A 27,822-nucleotide genomic window follows, 5' to 3' on the forward strand; every position below is an offset into this window, starting at 1 on the left:
GCCAGGGGCATCAAAGACAAGAAGAAAGGCTTCTTCAAGTACATCAAGCAAAACAAAGACCAGGTAACATGCGAGCCTACTGCTGACTGAGGTTGGTGCCCTGGTAACGGAGGATTCAGAAAAGGCAGAGTTGCTGAATGCTGTCTTTGCTTCAGTCTTTACTGCTAAGGACGGCCCTCAGGAATCCCAGACCCTGGAGGAGAGAAAGTCTGGAGAAAGGAAGGCTTTCCTTTGGTCGAGGAAGGTCAGTTTAGAGATCATGTAGGCAAACTGGACACCCACAAATCCATGGGCCCTGATAGGATGAACCCACAAGTGCTGAGGGAGCTGGCAGATGTTATTGCTAAACTGTTCTCCATGATCTTCCAAAGATCATGGACAACAGGAAGGGGGCCTGAGGACTGGAGGAAAGCCAGTGTCACTTCAGTCTTCAAAAAGGGCAAGCAATGAAACCCAGTAAACCACAGGCTAGTCAGCCTCACCTCCATCCCTGGAAAGGTGATGGGACAGCTAGCTGTGATTGGAACAGCAGTGATGGAACAATTATTCTGTGATTTCCAAAGTATCGTTTACTGTTACCATATTTTTCTTCAGATGAGATGTTTGTCTAGTAAGAGAGTGAACATTGGATTGTTAAAGAGGGAAGAAGACCCGCTGCTGGTTCTAGAATATCTTCAGTTTTTCTAAAACTGCAATGCAATTGTTTACTGTTTTGTGAAACATGGGGTCACGTACAGGAGTAAATGCACATGTAAGTGTTTTCTGATTTCTCTTTTGAAAGGAAGTGTATCTAACATCCAAAGCTATTAAGTATTTAAAATTATAGTGGCCAATGTATATACACAAAATTTATGATCTCTTAAGACTCAACAATTTTAGAGTATTTTTCTGAACATGAAGACTTGAAGTTTTTATTCCATAGTCTGCTTATTTTTACTGGATTAAGTGGTCAGTTACTGAGTGATGGTCATTGCTGTTAAAAGACATAATTAGCTCTCACTGAAATACACAATGTTTTCTTTTTAAAAGATGAACTTTATTTCCAATATTGTAATTTGGGAGGGATTTTTCTTATTAGAGGAAAATTGAAGTGGAAATTTATTTATATAGTAAAATTAAGTTAGAAGTACTCTCAGAGCAGAAAGGGTGTCTCATTTGTGTATTTTGGAGTGTCAGCCCTGAGACTGGGGAAATGGTACCGTGATTTTTTTCAGGGAGCTCAAATGACTCTGAAGGAGGTTTGACATGTTACTTTTTCATTAGATATGAGACCATAGCATGCATCTGCCAGTGGACAAACCTTTCAGATTTACTTAGACTGTATTGTTATGGCTGTGTGACCATACACTGGCGCTCCTCTCAGTCAGCAGATAAAAGATAATTTTTACGATGATGTGGATGGGCTTCATCCACCTCATGCCTCTTTTTTGTTGCCTTTTCACTTGACTGTTGCTTAGAAAATCAATGTTCCTTTTTGTACACTTCATAATGTGTTTTGTATTCAAGTAATTATCTTTACTGAATATTAGGATTTGCTTTTTTTCTTGCGGTAGGTACTGTTTTCTTCAAGGCAATTGTGCTTTCATAAATCTTGAGCTATGTTAATCGGTTCCTTACATGGAAACATAAAATCATTGACCTTTTTTGACATGCTACCAAAAGAATGGCTTGCTTCTCTTTTGTTCTCCTCTTTCAATTTGGAAACAATATTTTCTATCAGCAAACAATGTTTTCAGAGGGCTACCTTCTGCTGCCACGGAGCCAAACCCAGCAGATGATTTGTTGTGTTAGAACAATTTGATTTCTAATTTGATTATTGCTGTAGTTGACAAGTCCTTAGGCAGGGTTTGAAATGTCAGTGCTCCTTCAGGAACACTAACAGGGGGAAAGGATGGAAATTCCCCCTCCCCCCCGCTTTTTTAATCCTTTCATTATGAAGCATGGATTGTCTTATGTTAAGATTTAGAAGACAAAATAGCTTCACGCTTATTCTTATCAAAGATTCCGTGCAAAGAGATGGTTGGTAAAAGGTGCTCATGCAATACTTTTGTAAGCATAACAGTACATTAAGGCTGTGAAATGCTATCCATGTCCCATAGATGCTAATGCTGCAAGAGGGCATGAAGCCAGTTCTGTCTCCCATACTTAATGACTGCTGAGTTTCACTTGAGGGCTGAGCCTAAAGTCTTATTTTCTGCTTTAAAGAATCCACATATTGCACATTTGCCATGCATTTCATGTCAAATGGTTTCAGATTAAGCACTATGAGTTAATGCTTCAGTCATATAAGTTGAAATACTGAATTGTTTAATCAAACCTGTGGAGAGCTGGAGGCCTCTTTAATCTGAATAGTTTCAGTCAATTAACATTCATAGCCTTACAGTTTCTGTTGGAATGAGGTACCCAATACTATTGCATTTAGAGGCTAAGAACAACACTGATGCAGCAAAACACCCACTGCTGGCAGGATTGGGAGATTCACTTTAGGGGTCAGTGTCTGAATATTTACCTGTTGCTTCCAGAGCTGTGCTGGCTGAGGCTGGAGAAAACCAAGTTATTTGAAGAAATGCACAAGTCTGGAAAAAGCTTTAACTTTGGTGGATATTGTCCAGAGCAAACATCATTCCTGAATGTCCAAGTATTCACAATCTTCTTTCTTATGTGAAGGAATAAATGATTCAGAACATTGACTGTGGCTACTGGATAAGATAGTGTAAAACTAATGAAACTGTTTCATTAACAATCCCCAAAATGTACATTTTGAATGAAGCAGTGCATAGTTACTATTGTTTTCTTTAGTTACAGCTGTGATTTTTTTTTTTTTTAAATAAAGGGCAAGAAATGACAAAGAGGGACAAGTCCTCACTGGGAAAGAAGTCACATTTTGGATGTGTTATCAAACACTCAGTTTTGATCGCTAGATGTCATTAATTCATTAGAAAAGATGCTAAATTATGATCTGACCCTAGTAGTTAGTTGCCATTTTAGAGCGTTTAATACATGAACATACATAGAATTACTATCACGTAAAGCTATCTTGGCACCACTGTGATGGCCTACTGTACTTTTGCAAATTACTTTGCCTTCTTTGTGGCTTTGCAATTCTTCTTCTTGATGACGTGTCACTGATAATGCCACTTTCAACAGTTACTGTATTAACACTAAGAATTACTAATAATTTTCTGACAGGCTGTTTTTAAGATAAAGAGATTTCTGTCCTTCTTTCTATTTCCTATCTGGTTTTACATGTCCAATGTGACAGACTTTTCTGAGTAACGGTGTGTAAATCTTTGTGTTTAAAAATGATTTTCTTCATGTGGTAGACTGTGCGTCAAGAGTTGGAAGACACTAAGATATCTCATTCTTTAAGTAAAGGCAAGTTGAAAGATGCAATATGAAATACCCTTTTAAAGATTTCACTTTGCAGCAAGTAATTAAGTACAGTTTAAGCATACCATAAAATATGCAATTAAAAACAAAAAAAAATTATCCACTCTGACAAGCGATATAGTAGATTTCAGTCTTGCCGTTTCTTTTGCTTGCTTCCATATAAGAAAACACAGATATTGACTTTTGTAGAAGGTCCTTTGATTAGACAGCTAAATATTGACTAAACTGAAGTAGCTGTCAATATTCGAACCCAAGGTTCAAAATAAGTATGTTTAGCAGGAGTGAAAGAGGGGGACAGGGGGGGGAAAAAAAAAAGATTAAAAGCATATGGATCGTAATAGATTTTTTTATTTCATTATCAGACCAGTCATGTTTGGTAGCTCTAAGGCAGCCACCTAATTTTTTTTTAATTTTAGGTTGAAACTCCTCAAATATTCAGAGAGCTCCCACTTTCCTTCTGCTTTACAATTATATTTGAGTTTACTGCGCAAAGCTGCTGGGATCGGTGTACACAACTTGTACTGGAGGACTGGCCTGCAGCCACCCTTATGTTGGGTGAATGCTATTGAACCTAAAATTTGCATAGCAATTGATTGCAGAAAATTCTTCTCTAAGAACAGGACTATGCAGAACACTATCTTTTTCATCAGTTAGCTAGAAAAACAATGTGAACATAAAAAATGAAGATTAGCAGTTGTCTTTTGCGTTTCCCCTCTCTTTCTTACAGCAGGCAATCCCATTCCTGGGTAGCAATAATTTAGACCCATGTCACTGTAGTAAGGACTTTGGAAAGCTATAAAGATACAGTTTGCAGAGTTTTAAAGTATGTGCTTAAAGTATATTGCTGTTGAGCAAAGTACTTAAGCGTGTGCTTAATTTCAGGTACGTGGTAAAGTGTCATTGGATTTATTTATACTGCAGTCTAAGGTCAGAGGAAAAGTTAATTCAGGACTATGTTCAGCTGCCATGCAGAGTGTGAGAAGGCAGGGAAGGGGATGCTAGGAATCATGGAAACTATGGATTTGAAGGAGCTCTTCAGATTCCCCTTGTCCATTCCTAAGTGCCTGCAAACCACCTCTGACAGTACTCGGCCAATTAGTCGGTAATGAGGGAAATTCCTTATCATTAGAACTATGCTTCTGAACCATTCATGTGGTTCCTTTAACAAAAATGCTTGTCTTTCCCAATAGCAGGCTTTTGAAAAAACAGGTGTCTGCTATCTTTTAACACCTTTTTACATGCTGGGAGCTTTACCAATTCAAATCTAATTTTGTTTTCTCTAGATTAAACAAATCCAATTTCATTAACTTCTTCTCAGATCTCATGCTTCCTTAACTACTTGCCTCATTCCCTATCTTATGTTGTTGTTGTGCGGTGACCAAAATTAATCCCATACTCAAATATTTTTGAGCGAGAGTGATTTGCTGATTTGAATGTTGATTCATCGATTTTTTTATTTATCTTATTTATTTATTTTCATGTTCTGCTGTTCCTAGTTAGTGAGCACATAGTTTACTACGTATCACACTTTGTGTGACGAAGTTATTAGAAGCATCAGCCTTATTCCTTTTCTCTTTATTCTTTTGAAGTCTGCCTTTGCTTAATTCTTTTATCTTTTTTCTCATTTTTACTAATCATCTCATCAGCATGACTTTCCGACTTCAGATTCTCAACACTTTTTTACATTCCTTCTATTCCCCCAGTGGTTTCTTTCTTTTGGAGAATAAAGTATTGTCCCCACTGTATTCAGAAGGCTGACATATCATCTTTGTCAGCCGGTATTGCTTTTTCATCAGACATTTGTATAATAAAATTCCTCCTTGCCGCCTGATCCTTCCCTAGGACATTTCTGCATATTACTCCCTTCAATATAAATACAGGAATATTGGGATATTCATGAACATTAAGGCTTGTGCTTGATTTTCAAGGTTAAATAGGGAAAGAATGGCTCCCTGCAGTATAGCAGCTTTATTCGTGGTCCCTTTTATCTTTAAGAAGTCATTCAAGAAGACAATAATTCCTCCTGATTTGTTGAACTGCACACATCAGAACCGAGATACATGTTATTGATAGGGAGGCAAGGCCACCTTTTTTCTCTGTTTCTGCTCTTCTTGAACAATTGATTACCTTTTTTACAGCAAAATCCCAATTCCACAATGCATCCCATTAATGCTACAGTGCTGCTTATGTTGTTGACTGTGTGCTAAAACTTCAGTTTCTTGCAGCTGTTTTACATTTTCATGGCATTTACATATCACTACCTTAGATACTTAATTGGGGGCTCCATTATTTCCTTGCCTATAATTCTGTTTCAATTTCCCACCAAATAGCTGGCCTGAGAGTTTCAGACTTACCCAATATCCACTTTTTTGCTCATCTATGTGATTTTTTTCAACTGTATCAGCCTAGCTTAGGGGAGTGATGTGAAGGATAGCTCTTCTCCTTAATAGCATTTTGTTGTCAAACTTACTGTATTCTCCAGAGTTATAAGCATCAGCAATTCTTTATCTGCCTCTCTGGCCCGATAGCTTGTCGAAATCCCCAAGAGGATTTCTGAATGTAGCTCCCAGATGAGTAATGATGCTGAGGCTCGAGTTTAGATAGTTATTTAGACTCAAAGTACCAGTGTGCTAGTGTGTGGTCTTCTGTAAGTCTCTGGAGAAGACGCTATCAACACAGTTGGGAAGCCCGAGGTTTGTGTCCAATTCTCAAGGTTAAAAATAGTGCCAAAGTTACTGTAACACTTCTTAATGTGACCTCCTAACTCTCCAACTGTATTAACTTTCGCACTGTCTGCATATTTTTTACACAGTTTGCTTCTAATTAGAGGTCTCTATATCAAAGTGAAAGAGCTCCCTTCTGCCTCAAATCATGCTCTGAGACTTTTGCAAGTACTCTTAAGTATCTCTGCAACCTTCTTCATTGAGCAGAAGTGCTAAAATGACTGCCAAGCTGAAGACACTGTGAAAAATCAGATATTATCCAATATTATCACCATAATCGGAAATAAGACCGCAATTAGAGTTCTGCCATGTGCAATCCAAAATGGCAGTGTTGAATTGAGGTGATATTTTTGATTTTGCAAACACTTGATTGCATAAAAATGTGCTGATAGAAACTGAGTAGACTATTACCGAGTTAAGTGCTGTATTCATTTAATTATTCCTTTCTGGCTTTTCTATATACTTCTGTTTCTGGGATAAAACTGCATCAACAGATTTATTTTTTTTTTTTTTTTCAAATATGACATCAGTATTTTGAATCATGAATGAAGACATACAGCAAACTAGTCTCAGAAAAAAATGAAAGCCCTGTAGTATATGTAGCTTATCGGAGCTGTTAATCAGTGTTGGATGTCTCAGTCATTCTGTTGACTTTCCTTACCCTTGATCTTCAAATGTGGTCTATTTCCTGCTCTGTTAGGAGGCACAGACGTGTTTCTTTCCAAGCTAGTCCTCCAGTATGAGGCTGGATATACTGCATTGCTGTGTTTTAATACAAGTCTTATTAATGATATTTAATATTATATATACTTAATGTTTAATATTATATATACATAAGATTAGACTCATCGTTCTTAGTACTATTGTTAATATTCTTAAGCATTTACTCCTTTTAGTTAAAGCTGTGACTGGCAATGTTCAGACATCCTGCTGTATTCTGTTCAAGAATATGGATTATAAAAGCGATGTTCTTCCTAAAACCTGTACATTTTCACACTGTATGCTTAACATTTTCCTCATGTTCTTGACTGGAGAATACTTCCTTCATTTAGTAAAGTTTTTTCTGTGTATTTATATAGTTGTTCTGCTTTGCCTTGGGCTGTCGTTGTGTTTCCTTGATAGATGAATAGCTTTCCGCATGGATAATTTGTATATCAGTTTGTAAAACATTTTCAGACCCTTTGGGAAAGAAAAGGTATAATACACGTCTTGGATAATATATCTGTGTATTATTATACAAATGTTTGATACCTTCCATTATATAACATCTGCTATGGATGAATAGGCTCTTATCATACAGTTTTGTGAGAGCTCCATTTCATATTTCAATAACACCATGAAAAAAAAAGCTCAGTGGTAAAATTTTATACAAAATCTTTTTGCCTTCTCTTTGATGTAGGAATAAGTCTTTTTGGGATGCTAAAACATCTACTCAATCCAGTGGCCGGTAATCTGAATTGAGGGTAGTGAATAGCGAACGTTCTGTTCTCCACTTTTCCCCCTTAATGTCTTAAGGCATCGGAGAATTACAGTGGCCAATAGTTACTGTTTTTAAAATCAATCTGTGCTGTGTTAGATGATTTTTATAATTTTCAACATAAAGTAAAGTTGCATAGTGGTATCTGTTTCAAAGGAAAATATAATTCTCAATAGAAAACTGAGGTTGGATCATTGCTGGCATCATAAGGCTTGTTGGTTTAGTTGTAGAGTGAATTACAGTTGGATAGAAACTATTCCACAGGACAGTTGTCCTGTGGGAATCAAGTCTGATCAAAAGGTTCAGGGGGATTATACAGATTTTTACAGAATTTTAGAAAAGGGGGAGGGAACACTTGGTATTGAAATGTTTTCTTTAACTTTCTGGCTTAAGTTGGACTTCTGCAATGTAGTAAAATTAGTTATACCTCTAAGTAATATAAATAATGAAACTGAATTAAATAACATAAAAGGGAAAATGTGTCATTTTGCTTCAGTAGTCAGAAAATATTTACATTCTATTGAAACATTTCACGTTTTTATAATACTCGAATTGTATTTTATTGTAGATTATGGTATTTCATTATGTTTCTATTCAGATTTTTAACTCCCCCTGCCAAAAGTTAACTTTTTAACTTCCCCTTTTTTCCTTTTTTACCCTATTCTTCTTCCCAAATTCACAAATGAAATTTTAGCTTCCTAATCCATACCTATTGATTTGTGTAAAGTGGAAGGACAATGTCTTCAAATTTGTTTAAAGTTAAGCATTCAATCTGGGTAATTTTTTGTAAGTGCCTAATTTATTGGGGCTGTTTTTAATATCTCCCGTATTACTTCCTAGTTGCATCCCTCGTTATTAAATATTTGTGTATCTGACAACTCTTCCAAGAGCAGCATGTAGGTACGAGATTCTTGAATGCCAATTTCTTTTTTTTGTAAACTGTGGTCTTGGTCATAAAATGGATTTGAATATTAGTATGGATTCTTATTCTGATCAATAATTTACCATTGGCAGGAGATCCTCAGTAAACCATTTAATACTACTGTACATCTGTGCTGTATGAGGTTCTCTGAAGATTAGCTGTATGGCAACAGCCAAAGAGAAAAAAACAGTCTTGCCACTCTTGCCAGATTACAGCTATAGTGCAAAAGGTAAGGAAGGGAAATAGATGTTTTCGAATCTAAGATCTATTTTTACCTTTTCCCCACCTAATCCATAATTTTTATGATTGCTTTCTTGAGTAGAAGTAGTCTTAGTGATGAGCATGAGTAGTGCTCTTTTATGTTACTGAATTGCTTGTGAAATACAAATCAGGATCTTTCTTGTGAGTTCCCATTAGGATTTAAAAGACACTGATACATTTGTATGGAGTTACTTCATGGAGACTTCTGGAATAAGGCATGCCTTCCCTTTGAACAAATACAAATATGTCAAAACATATTCATTACTTTGTTTTTCACCTCATAGAATCATAGAATGGTTCGGGTCAGAAGGAACCTTAAAGATCATCCAGTTCCAACACCTCCTGCCATGGGCAGGGACACCTTCCACTGGGTCAGGCTGCTCAAAGCCCCATCCAACCTGGCCTTGAACACCTCCAGGGATGGGGCATGCTTCACAGTTATGGTTTGCTAATTTGCTCCTTGCAACATTGCTAAGAAGAAATATTTTATAAATATAATTAAGCAAGCTGCTAAGGATTGCAGCTACTCAAATTTCTTCTGAATGTGTGCAATTCCTCCCAACAGCCATAAAGACGTCCTGTAAAACTGTTCTTGGCTTCTGGCTACTGCCCACAAAGAGGTGGGAGTGGAAGGTCCTGCAGGTCCCTCTAACCGGAGAGTGTAGATGACATTCAGTTTATGTGGAAGATATAATAAGATAGAAGATGGAAGATATAATAATAAGATATAATGGTTGAGTCACCATCCCTGGAGGTATTTAAAAAATGGGTAGACGTGCTCAGGGACATGGTTTAGTGGCAGATAGGAATGATTGGACTCGATGTTCCAAGAGGTCTTTTTCAACCTGGTGATTCTGTGATTCTATGATTCTATGTTATGTCTTGACTGATGCATCCATGGCTACTGTAGTAGTCACACAAGTCCCAGTTTCAGGCTGTGGTATCAGGCACACATGTTTATCTCTGTTTTTCTTGGAAACTGTTGTGATTTATGTCTCCATGCGTTGTTAGGTAATGAGGAGGGGATGCAATAGATTTGAAATCTCAGTTCCTGTGTGATTCTGTTACAAACTGTTCCTTCAAACACTCTTGAACGCTTGCTATGCATTACATTGGTTGATGAGAGGTATTTTTGGAAATGCAATACTGTTCTGTGTACTTTCGCTGAAATATTTGCACATGTATTTTAATAATTCCTATACCTTTCCTGCTGGAATATATTTGCATTTATTTGTATTAACTCAGTGCTTGTATTGATTGTTTTTCTAAACAAGACAAGGACAGAAAAACATAACTAATTTTTTTTTACAGAGAAAACAGCCATTCACAGAAGCAGACATTAGAATATAATGTGTTTCTGAATATACAAGGTGACTGGAATTTTTCTTCCATCAAAGAATTTCTTAGGCAGCAAAATTCAAACATTCTGTCATTTAAAACCATCATTTAAAAACCCACTCTGTACAAAACCACATTCTATCTAGCTTTCAGGTTTGTGACTCAGAGCGGTTCTTCTCTAGACAAGTATTTTTAGTTTTTGCAAGCACAGATCCACTTAAAACCACAATCATCTTAACTTACCTTGGGTTTTGGACACAATAGTTTGATTTTTAAATTCACCTTTATAATTTCAAGGATTTTTTTTCAGTCTAGTTGCTAAGGCTTTAAAAGGAATCAGAAATCCATAATCAGAGTATATTCATAAGATCTGATGTTAAAAAGCCACTGATAAGCACTCAAGCGATGACCTTACAGCTTTCATAAACTGGGCTGCATAGAAGAGTCTGTAAGAGTTTGAGCTATAAGGCTGCTAGCAAGAAAGATACAAACCTGAAGTTCAAGTCTAGAGCTGATTGAGAATCTTTTGGTCTTGATCCATTGACTTAATGGCAATAAAACAGCCACTGTTTGTAGGAATGGGTGAACTGGACATAAAAGATGTAATGGGCTTCTTACTTTTCTAGGCATGCTTATAATTAGCAATCAAGTAGTATTTACATCTCCCCTGAGCTGTACAGTTGTGAAATACACAAAACTCAAAACTACCTGTTCTGCCTCTTTCAGTTTTGTTATTTGAACCTCCACCACTGGAGCACCAGGAGACTCAGCAAACATAAAACTCGCTCCTTAACGAAAGCACAAAATCTTCACTGTGCTAGTGATGACTCTTCCTCTTTGAGGTACGGCAGCAGCATCTGTGTGACACGAGGCAGTTAAATCTCTTGATAACCAGGACTTTATTAAGGTATCATGTGATAAAACTATGTGATATGACTATCAAATAATATCCGATGGAGGTGATATTCAGTTTATGTGGAAGATAAAGTAATCACATTATGTCTTGACTCATGCACTCAGATCTTGTGTGTGATGAGGAAGGTGGAGGGAATTACAAGGAATGATTTGTAAGATAGAAAAATTAGTGTCGTGACTCTGTAAAGAACTGATGAAGAGCATAATTCCATTTATTTCTGCAGCTATTCCACCCAAGCCTTATGTGCTTTCCCTGCCGATACTCTAAAGTGTTTGGGTGAACATGGTAGAAGAAACTACAATAAATGCCATTCATCTTAATTGCTTTTACCCATATGGCATCAGTTTATAGTACTGGGCACCAGTTTCAAATATGTGTCCTGTCAATGCTATAAAACAACTGTTCTTTTAAACAACCCAGTCCAGTGACTTTTGAACAGTAATTTACTGAAAAAAGACCCAAATAAAAGGTGGTGTGGGCAGCAGTGAAAACTGGTGAATTAATTTAATATCCCCAATACTATGAAGTAATGAACGAGCATTCAAAAAAACAGAAAGATAAAAATGATGATGAAGTGGTATTACTAAGTGTTTTGGTATTGATTTGAAGAAGCTTTAGGTAAGAGTTAGTGTGTATAGAGCCAATCCCCAAACTCTTACCCCCAAAATAAGTTTCCAATAATTCCAATGCATCAATCCAATAATTCCAATTGATTTATGAACCAACAACCAGCATGAATGACCTTTATGAAGCTTATGCTCCATATTTTAGTCCATTATAGTGATAAAACCTTACAGTGAATATATTGTGAATGAATAACAAAGCTTCAGCTAAACTGACTGCTAATGTCTTTTTCCTTCTTGATTAATAGTGAAACTCCATCACAATGGATCTCGTCAAAAAAAAAACTCTGAAAGTAATCTCTATTTGAAACATGACCATTCAAACCCTAAATCATTAGACTTCTTCAGCTCTGATGGGGGCTCAGTAATTAGTTAAGTTACAATAGACCTGTGCCATAAACAGCATGAATCAGAACGTCTGCTTCTAAGACTTATTATTTGTATTACTGTAACACCTAGAGGCCACAGGCAAAATTTAAGTCTTTCCATATTATGCATTGCTCAGGAAAAAAAAAAGATCCTAAGTCTTACAGAATGCAGCCAACACAAAGGAAGGATTGGCAATAAAGGATGCTCTACAGAAGTAAAGCAAAGCAATAAGTATTGGCATGCAAAAGATGCCATCTTAGGTGCCCTTTTTGTTTTATCTTTGCATAGCACAATTATTATATGAAAAGAAACAGCAGCAAAGGGAAAGAAGTAAAGGTACACAGCTGACTGCAGTGAGGGTGCAGGAGTTAACGAAATAATGAATTTTAAGTGAGAAAATTGCGATAGGAAATGGAGAAGTAAGGGCAGAGATGGTGTTAAGGGAAATGTGGGAATGGCTGATTTCTGAGCTGAGAGAAAACAACTGTGCAGACTGACACCCGGGGTGAGCAATGCAAGTCCTCACGACGGGCTCTTGCAGCTTGGTCTCATGCAGGGGGCTGTAGGTGGTCCTTGGTATCATGCTGGGGAGGAATCATAAAGTCGGCAACAAAAAGAGATTGTGTCAGTTAATTTAGACAATTTTCCTACCCTAGGCAGCACCAACTATACTTGTACTGCTACAGACAGACTTCTATTTTGTTTCCAGGGCTGGAGGCCCCCAAACCTCCTAAGGCAACCCAGTCCATGGCTCTGCCCTCCCCCCACCTTTGGAAACATGTTTTCCTTAATGTTTAACCTGAATCTTTCTTCCTGCTTTTTAAACCTATTGCTGTTTTATTGCTCATGAGACTATGTTTGCTCTTTTGTAGCATTTTTTAAGCATTTGAACAGCACATACACACTTGCCCCTGTTTTTCTCTCCTTAAGGCTAACTGATGCCAATGATTTTCAGTTTTAATTCAGCGTGCATGCTTGCCAGATCTCTGATTCTCCTTGTTACACATTTGGGTCACTGTGCATTCCCTTACCTTGGCCCTTGTACTCAACGGATGCCCTGACAGTACTGATAAGGGCAGGATTTCTCCACACATCATGGTGGCTGTAGTCCTGCTTGTCCATCACAGCACACTGTTTGTCTGGTTTACCATAGCAGGGTTCTGCCTTAGGTGCAGTGTTTACATCTTTTGTAATGTGCCAAACCTCATTTGAAAAAGTGATCCACCCTGTTATCCTCTATCCCTCGCAATTTCTCATGTATGCCCTTACTGAACTGCACACAAATCTTCAAGGTCTCAGTCTGTCAAGATGCTATTTAACTCGGATGGAGTCCTGCAGCATTCTCGGCATCCTACTCAGCTTTTTGCTGTTAGTGAATCTGATGAGCATAGAGTGCTCAGCCGTCCTGGTGCTGATGGGAGCATGGGCAAACCCTACCAGGATGGACCATCGAGGGGCCACTGCACTGCAGCCTTGCATTGAGGCTGGGAGTTGCTGGAAATGATGCAGTGGAACAGTTTTGTAGATGCTCACTTTAGTTTTATTCAGATTATGTTCCTCTCTAGCTCATGAAACTGTTCTGGAAGACAGTTGCTGGAAGCCGTTCTGAATCAAGATAGATGACGTTTATTGCTCTCCTATCCACAGGCTTGTTACCATATTAAAGAAAGAAATGAGATTTCTTTGACATGATCTGCTCTTCAGAAATTAATGGTATCTATTAGTTGCCATCTAGTTTTCGTGTAGGTGCTTGCAAAGTTGATTGAATTATTTTTTGCTAGAACATTTATTGGGACTTCAAGAGAAACTCTGTCTGTTGATTGATGGAGTCAACACAGCAATGGGTGATACAGGAAGTCAGTGCTCTGCATTCTGTGGCTGGTTGGTCTGTAATTCCTCAGTCCCTTGTCATCTCTCTGCCCATTCTAACCTGTCCCTACCATAGGCTGCAAAATTAGATCTTTGTCACTGTTATTAATTAAGCTTACCATCTGGTCAGAACTGACCCTTCTTGTTAGGTTTCATGCAAAAAATATTAAAAGACATCAAACACTTCTCTTATGTGCTGATAGCTTTCCTTCTACCTTGCAGTCCCTTGAGCGCCAGGTTGGCTGAGAGAGTGCTAGGGCTGCTCACGTCAGCCATGAATCCCCATCCCAGCACACTGTCTCCTCTACAGTGGCAACCCTGCTTTTACTGGACTAGACTGTGAACTGTATCAGGAAACCGATCCAAATGAGATCAACCCCAAGTGTTTCACTTGCTTGTTCGAGGTTCTCCTTCCTTACAAAAGCTCATGTTTGCTGTCACTTGAGTTATCATCTACCATTTTTAACTGTTTCCTTCTTACTAGTTAGAAACGAATTTCAGATGGTCTCCTGTGTTGGTCCTAATAAAAATACTCTTGATACCTTATCATACCGCTTTAGGACACATGGTAAAGTGTGTCCTTAAGGTCTTTCCTCAAGTTCTCCTTTTCCTATCTCCTTAGGAGTGCCTCCTGCCCTGAGTTCCATGAAAACAGGCACTTTAGACCCCTTTGACAGCCATGGGCTTCGTAAATTGAGAATGCTCAGTAAATTTGGAGATGACACCAAATTGAGAAGGAGTGTTGATCTGCTTGAGGGTAGGAAGGCTCTGCAGAAGGATCTGCACAGGCTGAATGATGGGCTGATCAGTTGTATGAGATTCAACAAGGCCAAGTGTCATGTCCTGCACTTGGGTCACAACAACCCCGTACAACAACTAGAGGCTTAGGGAAGAGTGGCTGGAGAGCTGCCAGGAGGAGAATGACCTGAGGGTGTTGGTTGATAGTTGGCTGAACATGAGCCAGCAGTGTGCCCTGGTGGCCAAGAGCATCCTGGCTTGTATCAGAAAAGGCGTGGCCAGCAGGAATAGTGAAGTGATTGGACCCTGTACTCAGCACTGGTAAGGCTGCATCTCGAATACTGTGTTCAGTTTTGGGGCCCCTCAGTACAAGAGAGACATTGAGGTGTTAAACGTGTGCCCAGATAAAGGCAGTTACACTGGTGAAGGGTCTGGAGCCACAGAGGTTATGACGGGCACCTAAGGGACCTGGGGCTGTTTAGTCTGAAGAAGAGAGAGCTGAGGGGAGACTTTATCACCCTCTACAACTGCCTGAAAGGAGGTGGTAGCCAGGCAAGTATTGATCTCCCAAGTAACAAGATGAGAGGAAATAGCCCCAAGTTGTGCCAGGGAAGGTTTAGATTGGATATTAAGAAAAATTTCTTTACTGACAGAGTGGTGGAGCGGTGAAGCATTGGAACAGGCTGCCCAGGGAAGTGGTGGAGTCATCATCCCTGGAGATGTTGAGAAAACATGTAGAAGTGGCACTTTGGGGGATGGTTTAGTAGGCACGATGGTGCTGTGCTGACAGTTGGACTTGATAATCTTAGAGGAGTTTTTCAACCTTAATGGCTGTATGATTCTATGAAAACAAAGATTGTGGCGATGATGCTGAGCTCCCCAGGCTAAGGGACATTGCCGCACAGCTCTGGAGAGGCGGCTGCCCACTGCTGGAATGCCCTGGGGAGCAGTGGGGCAGCTCCTGCCCTGCCCCGGGGATCCTCTGGAGCTGTGTGGGCCAGGGAACCTGGCATGGAAGCACACAGTCCTTTCTACCCCCATCCCTCCCTTCCCTCCCCCTGCTTTTACTCTCATGCCGTGGTTTCCCTCTGCCGTTTTCCTTTTCGCCCTCTTCCTCCCGTCGTGGTTTCTTTTTGTCGGTTTCCTTCCTCCTCCCAGTCGTGGTTTCCCTCTGCCGTTTTCCTTCCCCCCTTCCTCTTCCCCTTTTCCCCGTCGTAGTTTCCCCTCTGCGTTTTCCTTTCCCCCTCTGTGGTTTCCCTCTGCCGTTTTCCTTTTCCCCTTCTCCTCTTCCCCTTTCCCCCCGTCATAGTTTCCCTCTGCGTTTTACTTTCCCCCTCTGCCGTTTCCCTTTTCCCCCTTTCCTCTTCCCCTTTCCTCCCGTCGTAGTTTCCCCTCTGCGTTTTCCTTCCCCCCCGCTGTGGTTTCCCTCTGCCGTTCTCGGTTCCCCCCTCTCCCTTCCCCTTTTCCCCGGCAGCACCATCCCGAGCGCTCGGGTCGGTCCTCGCGGGGCGGTCGCGGGGGCGGGCAGCGACGCCCCCCCCGGCGGGGGCGCGGATGGTCTCTCCCGGGCCGGTGGGAAGCGCTGTGACACCTGCTGGCGGCGGCGGGCCGGCCCACGGCGGGCGGAGCGGAGGGGAGCGTGCCCGCCGCGGGGCGCTCCGCGGGGATGCTCGCCCGTCCCCCGGTGCGGGGCACGGAGGCGGCGGTGGGTACCACGGAGCCGGGCATCCCTTGAGCGGCGGCGGGGGCACTGCGGTAGCGGCGGCTCCGCGCCCCCCGTCCGTCCTCCCCCTTTTTCTCCTCCTCCTCCTCCTCCGCCGCGCCACTTCCAGGGGAGGCTGGTGTCATGCGGCTGGCGCCGAGGGAGGGGTGCCCGTGGCCGCAGCGGCTGTGAGAGGCGCCGAGACGAGCCCCCTGCGATGACAGCCATGAAGGAGCAGCCGGCGCACCCGGGCGGCAGGGGGAACCCGCCGCCGCCGCAGCCCGACCAGGTGGGACCCGTGGGAAGCGGCCGGGAGCGAAGGGCGGGATGCAGAGGATGGGGATGCGCCGTCCCGGAGAAGTTGCGCGGAGATGGGTTAAAGTCCAGCGGGATGGAGCGGGCACCCGCGGGACGGCGAGGCTGGGGAGAGCGGGAGCCGCTCGGAGCCTTCGTCGGGGCTGGGATGTGGCTCCGGCGGCGGCGGGTTCCGCAGGAGTTTGCATCCCGCGAGTTGCGTCGGAGGCAGCCGCGCGGGATGCTGCCCGAGCGGGGGTGCGGGGGGCGCCCTGCGCCCGCATCGCCGCCTGCTGCGCCTCCCCCGCTCTCCCGGGGTGGGTGGTGGTGGGGTCGCAGCGGTCACGTCGCTCGGTGCCTCCCCGCGGGCTGAGCCTGGCCGGGGCACCGATGCCTCTCGGTACCGGTGTGTCTCGCTGTCGAAACGGGCGAGTCTGGGGGAGGCTCCGTGTGAAGGGTGAGGACCGGGGGAGCGGCTGAACTTGGTTGTCATCATCAAAAACCCCGAAGTTTTCATTGCGGGCTGCCGGCTCTGCTGCTTCGGAGCGATGGCACTGATGCCGCAGCAGGGTCGGAGCCCGCGGGTCTGGCTCTGCCCGCCGGCACCCACCCATGGGCCACCTCCAGCCCTGTGCCCAACCCCGGGGTGCTTTTCTTGCACGTTCTCAGCGCTCACCGCTTTCTGTTTTGAACTCCGGTGTGCAGAACAGGGCTTGCGCCGTGTGGGGAGCTGCATTTCACATTTTCATTCTCCGTTACGTGCATCTACAGAGCTGATTTTTCCTCCGCTACGCTAACACTGGAGGAAAAAAACCCCAACAGTGAAAGCTGCTCTGCAGTTATGTTTTAGAGAGCCCTCACCCCCGAGTATCCAGTCCTGTGTGTAGAGCGAGCTTCTGGGTACCCCTTACAATATCAGTGAACCCATTCATTTAAATAAATTTTAAGCTGTCTGCTTTTTGCTGAAAAGTGTGTGCGTTAGGGCACATTTTCATGTAATACAGATAAAATAATGCATTTGCGTTTGAGGAGCCTTCTGGAATAAACTAATTGTGTAAGTTCCATTATCCGAAAAAGATGGGTAACCTCCCTCAGTGCTGAAATTTCATGCAAATAGGAGAATTATGGAAAAGTCAAGATCACTTTAAATAGTCTCAGAGGTTCACAGAGCTCATAAATTTCAGGGACATTGTTTTGCTTTAGAGGGATACTGCTTTAAGATGTAATAAAAAGTACTTGAACTTAACCAGTCTGTATTTCTTTATATCCAGTTCAGACGTGTTGAATTGCCAGAATGGCTTTTTGTTGGAAGTGGAAATCTTGTCAAAGCAGGCTTAATATTATATGCCAAAAATTACTAGTTCAAATGCTCTTTGAGGTTGTAATGAGGAACGGCAGTAAGTTCTAAATTTAAACCATATTAGGAGTTTGCCACAAATATAGAAATATTACTATCCAAGTGCTCTGGAGTTCTCGACCTCTCTTGGTGGTGGATGGGGGATCCGCTGGCCCATCCGCTGTCTCTGGCAGCGTGAATTGTAAATATGAAGTCTCATGTGTTCGCATCAGGTTTTTTCAGACTGAGTTTGGTTTTCTTGGTTAAAGTTGATATTGAATCAACTTTGCTTATTGTCTTAGATGCTAGCGACGTCATGCAGTATCTAACAGCACTGCATACAAAATGCTGCTGTTAATGGATGGCAAGTCTTTCTGTGGCTTGAAATGCAAATAATGAGGGGCATTTAAATCATGTGGTGAGCTCCCTATAGAGCGAGGCTGTGGTTGGTGGATCTCTGTGAACACCAAGACCACTCATGCGCCTTCACAGCAGCCAAGATGCATGGCGATCATACTCCTGCCCTGGCCAGGCTGTGTCTGGCTCCTACGTTTATTCTGGAACTGTTCTTAACCCAGCAGTGTGATGTGGCTCTGACCTTAACCAGGGGATATGATGGATTTGAGGCTTTTTGTTGGCTTTTTGTGGTTGCAGTTACAGAGCTGCAGCCATGGTGGGTGCTGTGGTGGGGAGGAGGAGAAGGACGAGCAGGGGCTCCTACGTTCACTCTGTTTTTCCATACTCCATAGCACTGTCACGGACTGGCCCATGTGGACAACGCAGCCTTTTTAGGGCCTTCAAGAAATCCATAATTGTCTGAGTACTCTTGTTTAACATTGCATTTTGCTTGGTGAGCTCCTGTACACCTGTAGTGTCGCCACAAGTGATGCCTGTAAGTGTATATATTTATTTTTTAACAAGAAGCCACATCTGCACTGAGAAGTGCAGGGGCAGCAAATCTTTTCTGGTAAAGAAGCAGTTGGACCTGTGCGAAGTCCAAGGAGGAACAAGGAATTACAGCAAGATTTCCTAAGTGTAAATCTCTTTTCTGATTTTTACAGATCCCTCTAAGAATAGTCCTACTGAAGTTGTTGTATGTGTGGTAAATTTATAGGCCTTGGACATGAGGTGTAATTTCAAGTTACAGCAGGCTAATACTGGGTCTCTCCACTAAATGAAACCTTGGATCGACTAACTGAAGCATTCATAGCCATCAGCTTATAAATAAATTGGATACAACTTCATATCCAACACTTCCCCTGATGGTACTTTTAAACCAAACCTCCCCTGGGCGAAGGCATCTAATAACAACTTCCATTAACAGAGCTGTTGATGTTTTGGCCATCAGTTTCATAAATTAGCCAGATTTATTCTCAACTCTTTGCTAAATGATGACTCATATTTATTGCCAAAATTACAGTTTTATGTTCAGATGATGTATCTGTAGAAAGGAAAATAGCTGTAAATTACTTGTATTTGTGCTCATTTCTGGAAAGCTCTATCAAAGTGCACTGACTTCTGTCACTTGTGTGGTTGTGTCGGGAGTGAACGTGCTCCCGCAGTTCCTCTTAGAGAGTACAAAAAAGGTGAGTTTTTCATCTTGTAGCCTTTAAGAACTGTCCTGGGGTCTTGGACAATGATGTTTAGTGATCATTTTTTGAAGGTGCAACCGTTCAGCAGTCAGTGGACACAACATTTTTGAAAAATATAATGTACCCATATGACTTTCCTGTTGATTAATGCTGCTGTCTTTGCAGATGAAAAACTAAGATAATTCCTCTAGGTATTACCTTTGTGAGGCTTCAGTCTGTTTACAAAAAAACCAGATGATCTACGCCACCTGGTGCTACTTGCTGTTCTTTGTGTGTATAGAAGACAGACCTTTGAAATTTATAATCATTCTCTCCTGAGCCTCTCTCACTCTTCCAACTTAAGGTCTTTATAAAATTGATTTTAAAATAGAAAAAGCAACCCCGTTTTTTTTTCTTCTTTACTGTATATAATTTTAGAATCTACTACATAATTCTGCTTAAAAACAGGTAAGGAAAAAATGAAATTAGACTGTATTGTGTTGTGCTAAATAGGGAAATTATTTGGTAAGCCTTTAAATTACATGTTTTGTACACATACGAGGGCAACTGACTAGTGTTTGGTTCACTGCCTTGATTTGAAGAGTTGAATTTTCTCTATCTCAGGACCCATTTCTGTGGTTACCAAACAAGAGATATATTCTAGAAGTACATCTGAACAAAAAAAAAGATCAATCTGTGTTTTATTTTTCAGTGACTGAAGGCAAAATGGTTTATATTTTTATGTCTGCTTTCATTGCCTTACTTCTTTCTCCTGATGTTGCAGTGAGAAAAACATTGATGGATAGCTGTGTCTCTCCAGAGCCTTATTCATCTTAATGAGGTTTCATCAAGGTACAAGGGTGCTCCCTTGCCCCACGCAGGTCATTTCGAGCTTGATGGGTCAGGGAGAAACTTGAACTCTTAATTGCACAGGTACCACAGTTCCAGTAAATTGGAAGATTTAGTTAGGTAGTCACCTCCATGTCCACTGCTCTTGGAGTTGGCTTCAGGCTGCAATAAGAAATTCTGTTCTAGAACATAATCCAAAGTGACTTTGCATTTTTTCTTTTTCCTAACCTAGTGGAACTTTTTACTTTTTTTATTGGAGTGATATATCAGACCTTGTGGTTTGCAAGGTTCAACATAATGTCAGAAACATCAGGTAAAAGAAGCCAATAAAAGTGGAGAAATAATGTTTATCTTATGCCCAGAATATTTCATCAAGAGTTAACATCTAAAATTTAAGATTTCACTTTTCAATTCTCTTTCATACACTATGTATATGCCATACTATATCCATGCTGGATCCAGAAAGAAGTATTACAGGCTTGCAATATCAGTTTAATACATTACCAGCGGCACAAGAAGCTTGTGTAAAAATGCATGAACAGTGGTGGTTTGGAATATATTTCAGGATTGAAGTTCTAAGGGAAGGCATAGGATATGTCATCTTTCAAATACTACATGTGGCCGTGCCTCACTTTCTGTTTGCCACGTGGCTGTTCTGATGTAGTTCAGTCATGTCCCTGTTTGTGGTGATGAGCACAAGAAGCCTGAAGTTCATCTTCACTGCGTTTCTAGTCTTCTTGTCTGAACTCCATGAAGCAGGGGCAAGCAGCATTTCTTTTTTGGTGAAATGCTTCTCACGTTAGCTGAGAAACATAATTTTGTATGGCATCTTTTAAACAGTCTGCCTACGTATGGGATCTTGGGTAGCTGGAGAGAGCAGTCGTGAGGTTTTTTAAAGCAGCTGTGTAACATGTTTCCTCTGTACGTTCAAAATTTAGAAGTGATGACAGTTTCCTAACACTGAGAACTTTACAGAGAACTTTCCAGTGCTTGATCCACCTGCCAGGAGCACAGCCATGAAGAGGTCTCTGTTGGTGGATGCGGGACACGGCGATTGTGCCTACGCTCTCTTGCTCCTTGCACTTTCCCTTCAGGGTTCCCATACCTTTTCGCAGGTTCTTCGTGTCTTCCTTGCAGAACAACACGCAGGAATCTGTGCAGCATTACACAGCTGATTTTTCAGCATTTAGAGCCCTTCACTTTGCAGGTGGATTAAAGGGATTACTTAGTGCAGTAAATCAAAACCTGTGGTTCTTCGCTGTTAAACTGAATTGCAGGCAGGCTCTAGGTTACATACTAGCCTCAGCTATTTGAACATACATATTGTATTAGCTATTTTGAAACATAGTTCAGTATTTTTTCCCAGTGTCTTCCAAGTGAAAGTATTGCTTCAGGCAAGCTGTTTTGATAATTAACAAGACGGAAGTACTCTAAGCAAACAGCGATGGTGTTTGATGTTATTTTAGGATTCGAAAGCCATCATCTTAGTGTTTTTTAATAACTTGAGGGCATTCAGAGATTATATGCGTGTGTTACTCACTCACAAACATGAATGCAGACTTTCTTCCCATATTGGTAATAAGGATGAATGTAATATGGGCTCCCTAGAGAGGTATCATAGTTGTTGTTGTTGCGTTTTATTGTTTGGTTTATTTTTCATACTAGTAGAACTATGAAATGTGCCTGACCTGTGGAAAAACTTGCACATGTACAAGACTGTACTTCAGACAAGGGCAACAAAGCTGGTGAAGGGTCTGGAGCACAATTGTGAGGGGCATCTGAGGGAGCTGGGGCTGTTCAGTCTGAAGAAGAGAAGGTTGAGGGGAGACCTTATCACCTTCTACAACTGCCTGAAAGGAAGTTGTAGCCAGGCGAGGGTTGATCTCTTCTCCCAAGTAACAAGAGATAGGACAAGAGGAAATGGCTTCAAGTTGCACCGGTGGAGGTTTGGGTTGCATATTAGGAAAGTTTTCTTTACTGACAGAGTGGTGAAGCATTGGAAGAGGCTGCCCAGGGAAGTGGTGGAGTCATCATCCCTGGAGGTGTTGAATAAATGTGTGGACATGGCACTTTGGGTCATGGTTTAGTAGGCATTGTGGTGTTGTTCTGACAGTTGGACTTGATGATCTTAGAGGTCTTTTCCAACCTTAATGATTTTATGATTCTATGACTCTATGATACACGTGTTATACTTTCTTTAACATTGCACTGGAAGACAGAGGCAGGCTCATCTGCTGCTGCGGATGCCCGTGTCCTGCCAGGAGGCAGCTGTAATTTGTTGATGCCATCTTTGTAACTCTTATAAGACCTGTGTCATATTTCAAGTCCATGCATTAGCCGCGAAATCTCGGCTGTCTCAAACTCTGTCCCTATCCACTTTAATCATACACTTTTTCAACGCTCCACTCAGCTGCATCGAATAATGTTCATGAATATATGATAGTAAAAAGAACAATGCTGATGGTGACTGATGATGATAAATTACTGTATTTATCCATTAAGAAGGACATTGGATGACCTACAGATCTGAAGCAGAAGCTAAAAGACCTTTCCTAAACATTCTTAACACTGCTGGCAACAGCCACATAACTTATTATGTGTTATTTATATAGAGAATCTGTAAATAGTTTTGAACGACTCTAAAACAAGATAAAAGCCTTCTGACATTTGGAGGATGTTGTCTAAGAAAATTAATTAGGAAGTATTAAACAATGTGATAATTTAAGGAAAATAAAGATTCCTTAAAGGCTTTTGGGGGGTATTTTAGACTGCCTGGGGCAATATTTGCATTTTACATTCCTTCAGGAAAGAAAGAAAAAAAAGCTTTTCATAACTTTCCAGAAAAGAAACTACTGAGCAAATGTTAGAGTTTTCTTTTTGGAAATATGAAGAGAATTCAAAATGCTGGTGGGAAAACCATTAAAGGTGTTTGAAATGCTGGCCAAGTGCAAGAAACTAAATCAAACACTGCCAGTTCAACTGATCATTCATCCTCCCTGTTTGTTCTTGCTGCTCCTGATGGCTCAGAGGCTGCTGATTTCCTTTCCACCTTCCTCATCCACAGGCTTCAGGGCTGGTTAAATCAAAGCATTTAATATATATTAGGGGAGTCTTTTAGAGTAAGGATTTGAGCCTAAGTACGTTTGATTAGGAGTAATGATGTGCTGTGGTTTTGAATCTTATGGAAAAACTGTTTAAATCAGATGGACTAATGACATTTCTAAATAAACCAAAATGGCTATAAAAATTGGTGTCTTCAACCAGAAAAAGTATGATTCAAGAAGGTGATCTTGGTAGTCCCTGCTGGAAATCTCCTTTTAGCAATTCCCAGCTTATTTGTGAATATTTCTGCCATATTGCAGTGCTAGTAGCAATACTAGCACTAAATCGTACTAAAAAGTACAATGTTAGTACTAGATCGTACTAAAAAGTTTAGTCAAGGGCCTTCTTGTTCTAGGGCAAAGATGATTGTATCAGGTAATTAGATGTCATCAAGCATAAATATAAGTTTAAATCTTCTTGAGGTAATAAGCTCACGAAGTCAGATGACTTTGAAACGAGTGGGTAGCTGCAAGACAAGGAAATTAGTTGCAAAGGATTCCTTTTTATTTTTAGTTCAAAGTGGGTTGTATTGTGGTGCATTGAATATATGTTACCTTTCGGCCCCTGAGATGGCTGAAAATATTTCTGTATCCTGGACCATTCCTAAAGTGCTTATTTGCATGGATTTCCTCTGTGAAGTCAGTGGGACTGCTTGTGTGAATAATGTCTGTAGGACTAATTGTATAATTTGCACCATAACAACTTTCATTATTATCTTGGGGAAAAAAAGTCCTTTGGGAATACAGTAAGATGGATCGAACTGTGGTACTCAAGCTGTTATCAAAATGTTGTCACTGGCATTCTCTGAGGTTTTTCATAGCAAATGTTCAGTGTTGTGGCATGTTTTCAAATTCAAGACGATAGGACTACATTTCTAGTATTATGTGCCAGTCTCCGAAAAGATTCCTGATGGCAGCTGTCAGTTTATGCAAGTTGTTTGCTCAGCCGATATGAGAAAGACAGGGTTCATACCTAAATATAGTATATACATGTTCTTGCATGCCTTGCAGGGTCTCTGCATGCAATTCTGTACTGAAGAGGGGATTTGCCCATATTTGGGGCCTGTTACTGTAGGTAGAAATTAGTTTGTTATAGTCCTAATTAGCAGTATTAAGACCCTACATCTCTGGTTTCATTATGGCATCACTAGCAACACCTGAAGGAAGGAGGATGAAAGCTCATTAGGATGGGTTCATGATGATTAAGTCCTTTTTTTGTTGGTGGCTATTTGGATTGCATCTTTTTTCTTTTGTCTCTACACTCTTTTTAGACTAGTTCTGTAAAATACTGTGTTCTGCATGAGCAGTTCTCAAAGCGCTCTCACTTCTTTTCCCTTCAGTTTTGTGTTATCTCCTGGTGGTTCTCTCCCGTTCCATACTTTTTCCGCATAGCTTCCCATCTTTAATGTTCTATATGTGGAGTTTTCCTAACACGTTTCTTCCCACAGCCCTTCTGCCTTTACCAATGTCATATTTCTCTTTGTAAGCTAAGGAACACCTGTCTCATCTTTGTTCCCTTATGTTTGTTTCCCCATTGCTAATCACTTGAAGAATGTTGTCTCGCTTAGATGTACTGTTAGCTTTCATCAACAGCGGAAGAGGGGTCTCAGAACACATAATGAATTTATGTATTTTGATAGTTCCACTGTGATCCAGTGATTTCATTTGGCACTGGGAAAACAATAGCATGGAAGACAATAGACTCGTGGTAAACAGGACTGTCATTGCGGTGATGTGTCTCCGCTACCCGAATAGTGTCTTTAGGGGAAGAATGTAAGACAGACAAGCATTTGACAGAATTTTATTCTGTTAGAATAACTCCATGCTCTTGATTTTCAATCCCATAACATTAATGACATTAATATACAATAAATTCGTATTTCTAAGAATACGCTGGTCAGCAAATCAAAATGGAGTAATTCTTATGAAGTATATATTTATGTGTCAGAAGAATTCTGAATTCTTCTCATTTCTGGTATCTGCTATATTTACATGGTAAACATAAATAGACATTAGCAGGATGTTTTAGCTTTTGTGGTAGGTGGTGTCATCTTTGAAAAGAATTCAGGAAAAGGAGGTTCCTTCCTTTCTTCCTCATAGTAGAATTGGCTGTAGGGTAGAAACTCTGCTTATTCAAGAAAAGGAAAAACTTCAGGAGGAATGGCTTTAGAGGAACGACTAACTTGTGAGCGGGACAGCCGTCTGTATCAGCTCAGGGGATATCTTTTTACTGTATTTACAGACTATACACCAAACTCAAGCATCTGCTGTAGCAGTCAGCCTCCATATGATACATATGGAGAGAGGATAGATAATTTTGGAAAGAAGCACATGCAGGACCATATATCATGTCAGCACTGGAATATATTCAGTGTGTAAAGAAAACGTAAGCTTCTTCACTGCAGATGCCATTTTTCTGAGGTCTGTTTACCTCCCTTATTCTCACCACCTGTCTGCATTGTTTTTGTCTTGTGCTAAGGTACCCAGCATAGCTGGGGATCCAAGTTGGACTGCATCTTTTTCTTCTAAAAAACAACCAAAACAATAACAACAAAATACCTCAAACCCAGAACAACTGCCCCCCTCAAAACCAGCTTTCAGAGTTTTCCCCTTTATCCTTTGCTTTATTCAGATTATACTTTATTAAATATGTTATTCAGACCTAGGAATCTATCACATTCTTCATAAATCTTGCCTTGTTTCTGACTGCATAAACATTCCTTTCTAAAGTATAAGCTAGGCAAGTGCAGTGCTGTGCAATGCAATGCAATGCCAGCTTTTGCTTTAGTTCATCTCGTGGTTGCCAGTTCTTTAGTGGGATGAAATGGTGTTTTAACAAAGGACTTTTCCCCCCAAAAAGGAAGAAGAATTTCTACCAAAGTACCATGTTGAAAGTGTGAAGTAAATACATACATGTTTTCCTGGACATCAGGAAAAAAAAAATCACGGAAAGGGTCATTGGGCACTGGCAGAGGCTGCCCAGGGAGGGGCTTGAGTCACCTTCCCTGGAGGTGTTTAAGGGACGGGTGGATGAGATGCTGAGAGGCATGGTTTAGGGATTGATAGGAATGGTTGGACTCGATGATCCAGTGGGTCCTTTCCAACCTGGTGATTCTATGATTCTATGTTGCTATTAGTATCTTTTAAACTAGGATAACTTACAAAGGTGTAATTTTTTTTAATCTAATTTACCTATTCCATTTATTTTTGGCAGTCGTCCTTCTCACGTCTCCCCTGCGGTGTTGCGGGAGAGACGGTGGATGTGTTTGCTCATTGCTCACCTCTAGATGAGTAAATCCTTCCACTGAAATAACATTCTCTTGAGTGTTTGTGTGCAAGCTTGCCCTTTGGTCTGCAGTACATTGCAGTATTGCAGTGCAGTGACTCTTTGCTGAGGCCATTTTAGTTTGGATCAAAATGTGCCAGTGAGACAAATCCCGACCATAGTTGCTGCACTTTGGCTTGCTTCCCACAGCAGTTTCAGAGTGTGAGCTGGATACCTTTAGAATGAAATTAAGCAAGCACATTGCTCCAGCAGCACGCTTGAGATGCCCCAGCTGCCAATGGTTGTTTAGTCCCCAGGATCAGACTAGAGCTGGTTCATATAACCCCCACAAATATAGGATATCAGCTTTTTAACATGAATGGTTTCTCTCCCCAGTTCTGCTCCTCTCCTTTCCTACAAAGCTCTAACAAACACAGAAAATGATGCATAAATTAATATATTTAAGAGCAATTGTATGCTTTTGTTTTATTTTTCACTTGGTTGTATGCCTGATGCAACTGCCTTATAAGACTTGTTTTTTGTTTTTTCAATTGTAACGCTGGATTCTTTCTTACATGTTTGGAGTTACTTGTGGGTTTTCAAACATACCAGTTTGTTGCCTCTCCAGTTAACATGTAAATACACTGGAATAAATAAATGGGTTGCAGGTGGTGAAGGCATTTCAGTTTCACTGGAGAGATGCCTATGAGGGCCACTCAAAATCTGAGTATGGGAGAGAGAATAGGCACAAAGAAACAAAATGAGTGTAAGTCTTCCTGGAGTTTTGTAGATCGCAGGATCTTGTAACTGAGATTTGTTCATAGTGCTATGCAGGTGGATGTCTCTGAAAGAATACCACTAACTTGGAAGAAAATTAATTAGAAGACCTTGTTCCATTCTTGGCTGGTTTTAGAATGACCTGGATGAGTCCTTGAAGGATGCAATTTTAGGATTGTCTGCAGAGTTTTATGTGTTGTTCTGGGAATTTGAAATGTCAGAGTTGCCTGTGATGGACAAAAAGACTTCCAGTGCATTCACGATTAGTTAACATTTGGGAAAACTTGACTGGCTTTTTAAA

The 27,822-nt window shown here is 40.9% G+C and overlaps 1 protein-coding gene across 5 annotated transcripts in view; it reads left to right on the forward strand.

The window, feature by feature from the left end:
- Positions 1-27,822, forward strand: part of DPP10 (dipeptidyl peptidase like 10) — a 521,204-nt gene that overhangs the window by 226,941 nt on the left and 266,441 nt on the right. For 2 of the 5 annotated variants that reach the window (XM_054070221.1, XM_054070223.1), the window contains exon 1: positions 16,211-16,617. The exons of 1 other annotated variant lie outside the window; for it this stretch is intronic. In XM_054070221.1, coding sequence (XP_053926196.1) covers positions 16,546-16,617 — 72 coding nt within the window. In that variant the 5' untranslated portion in view covers positions 16,211-16,545. Of the gene's footprint in view, positions 1-10,934; positions 10,954-16,210; positions 16,618-27,822 lie in introns of those variants that run through there. 2 more of the 5 variants (XM_054070222.1, XM_054070218.1) reach the window with 2 other exon arrangements.

Source organism: Cuculus canorus, chromosome 6, assembly GCF_017976375.1.
Source record: "Cuculus canorus isolate bCucCan1 chromosome 6, bCucCan1.pri, whole genome shotgun sequence".
In the NCBI taxonomy this organism is placed as follows: Eukaryota; Metazoa; Chordata; class Aves; order Cuculiformes; family Cuculidae; genus Cuculus; species Cuculus canorus.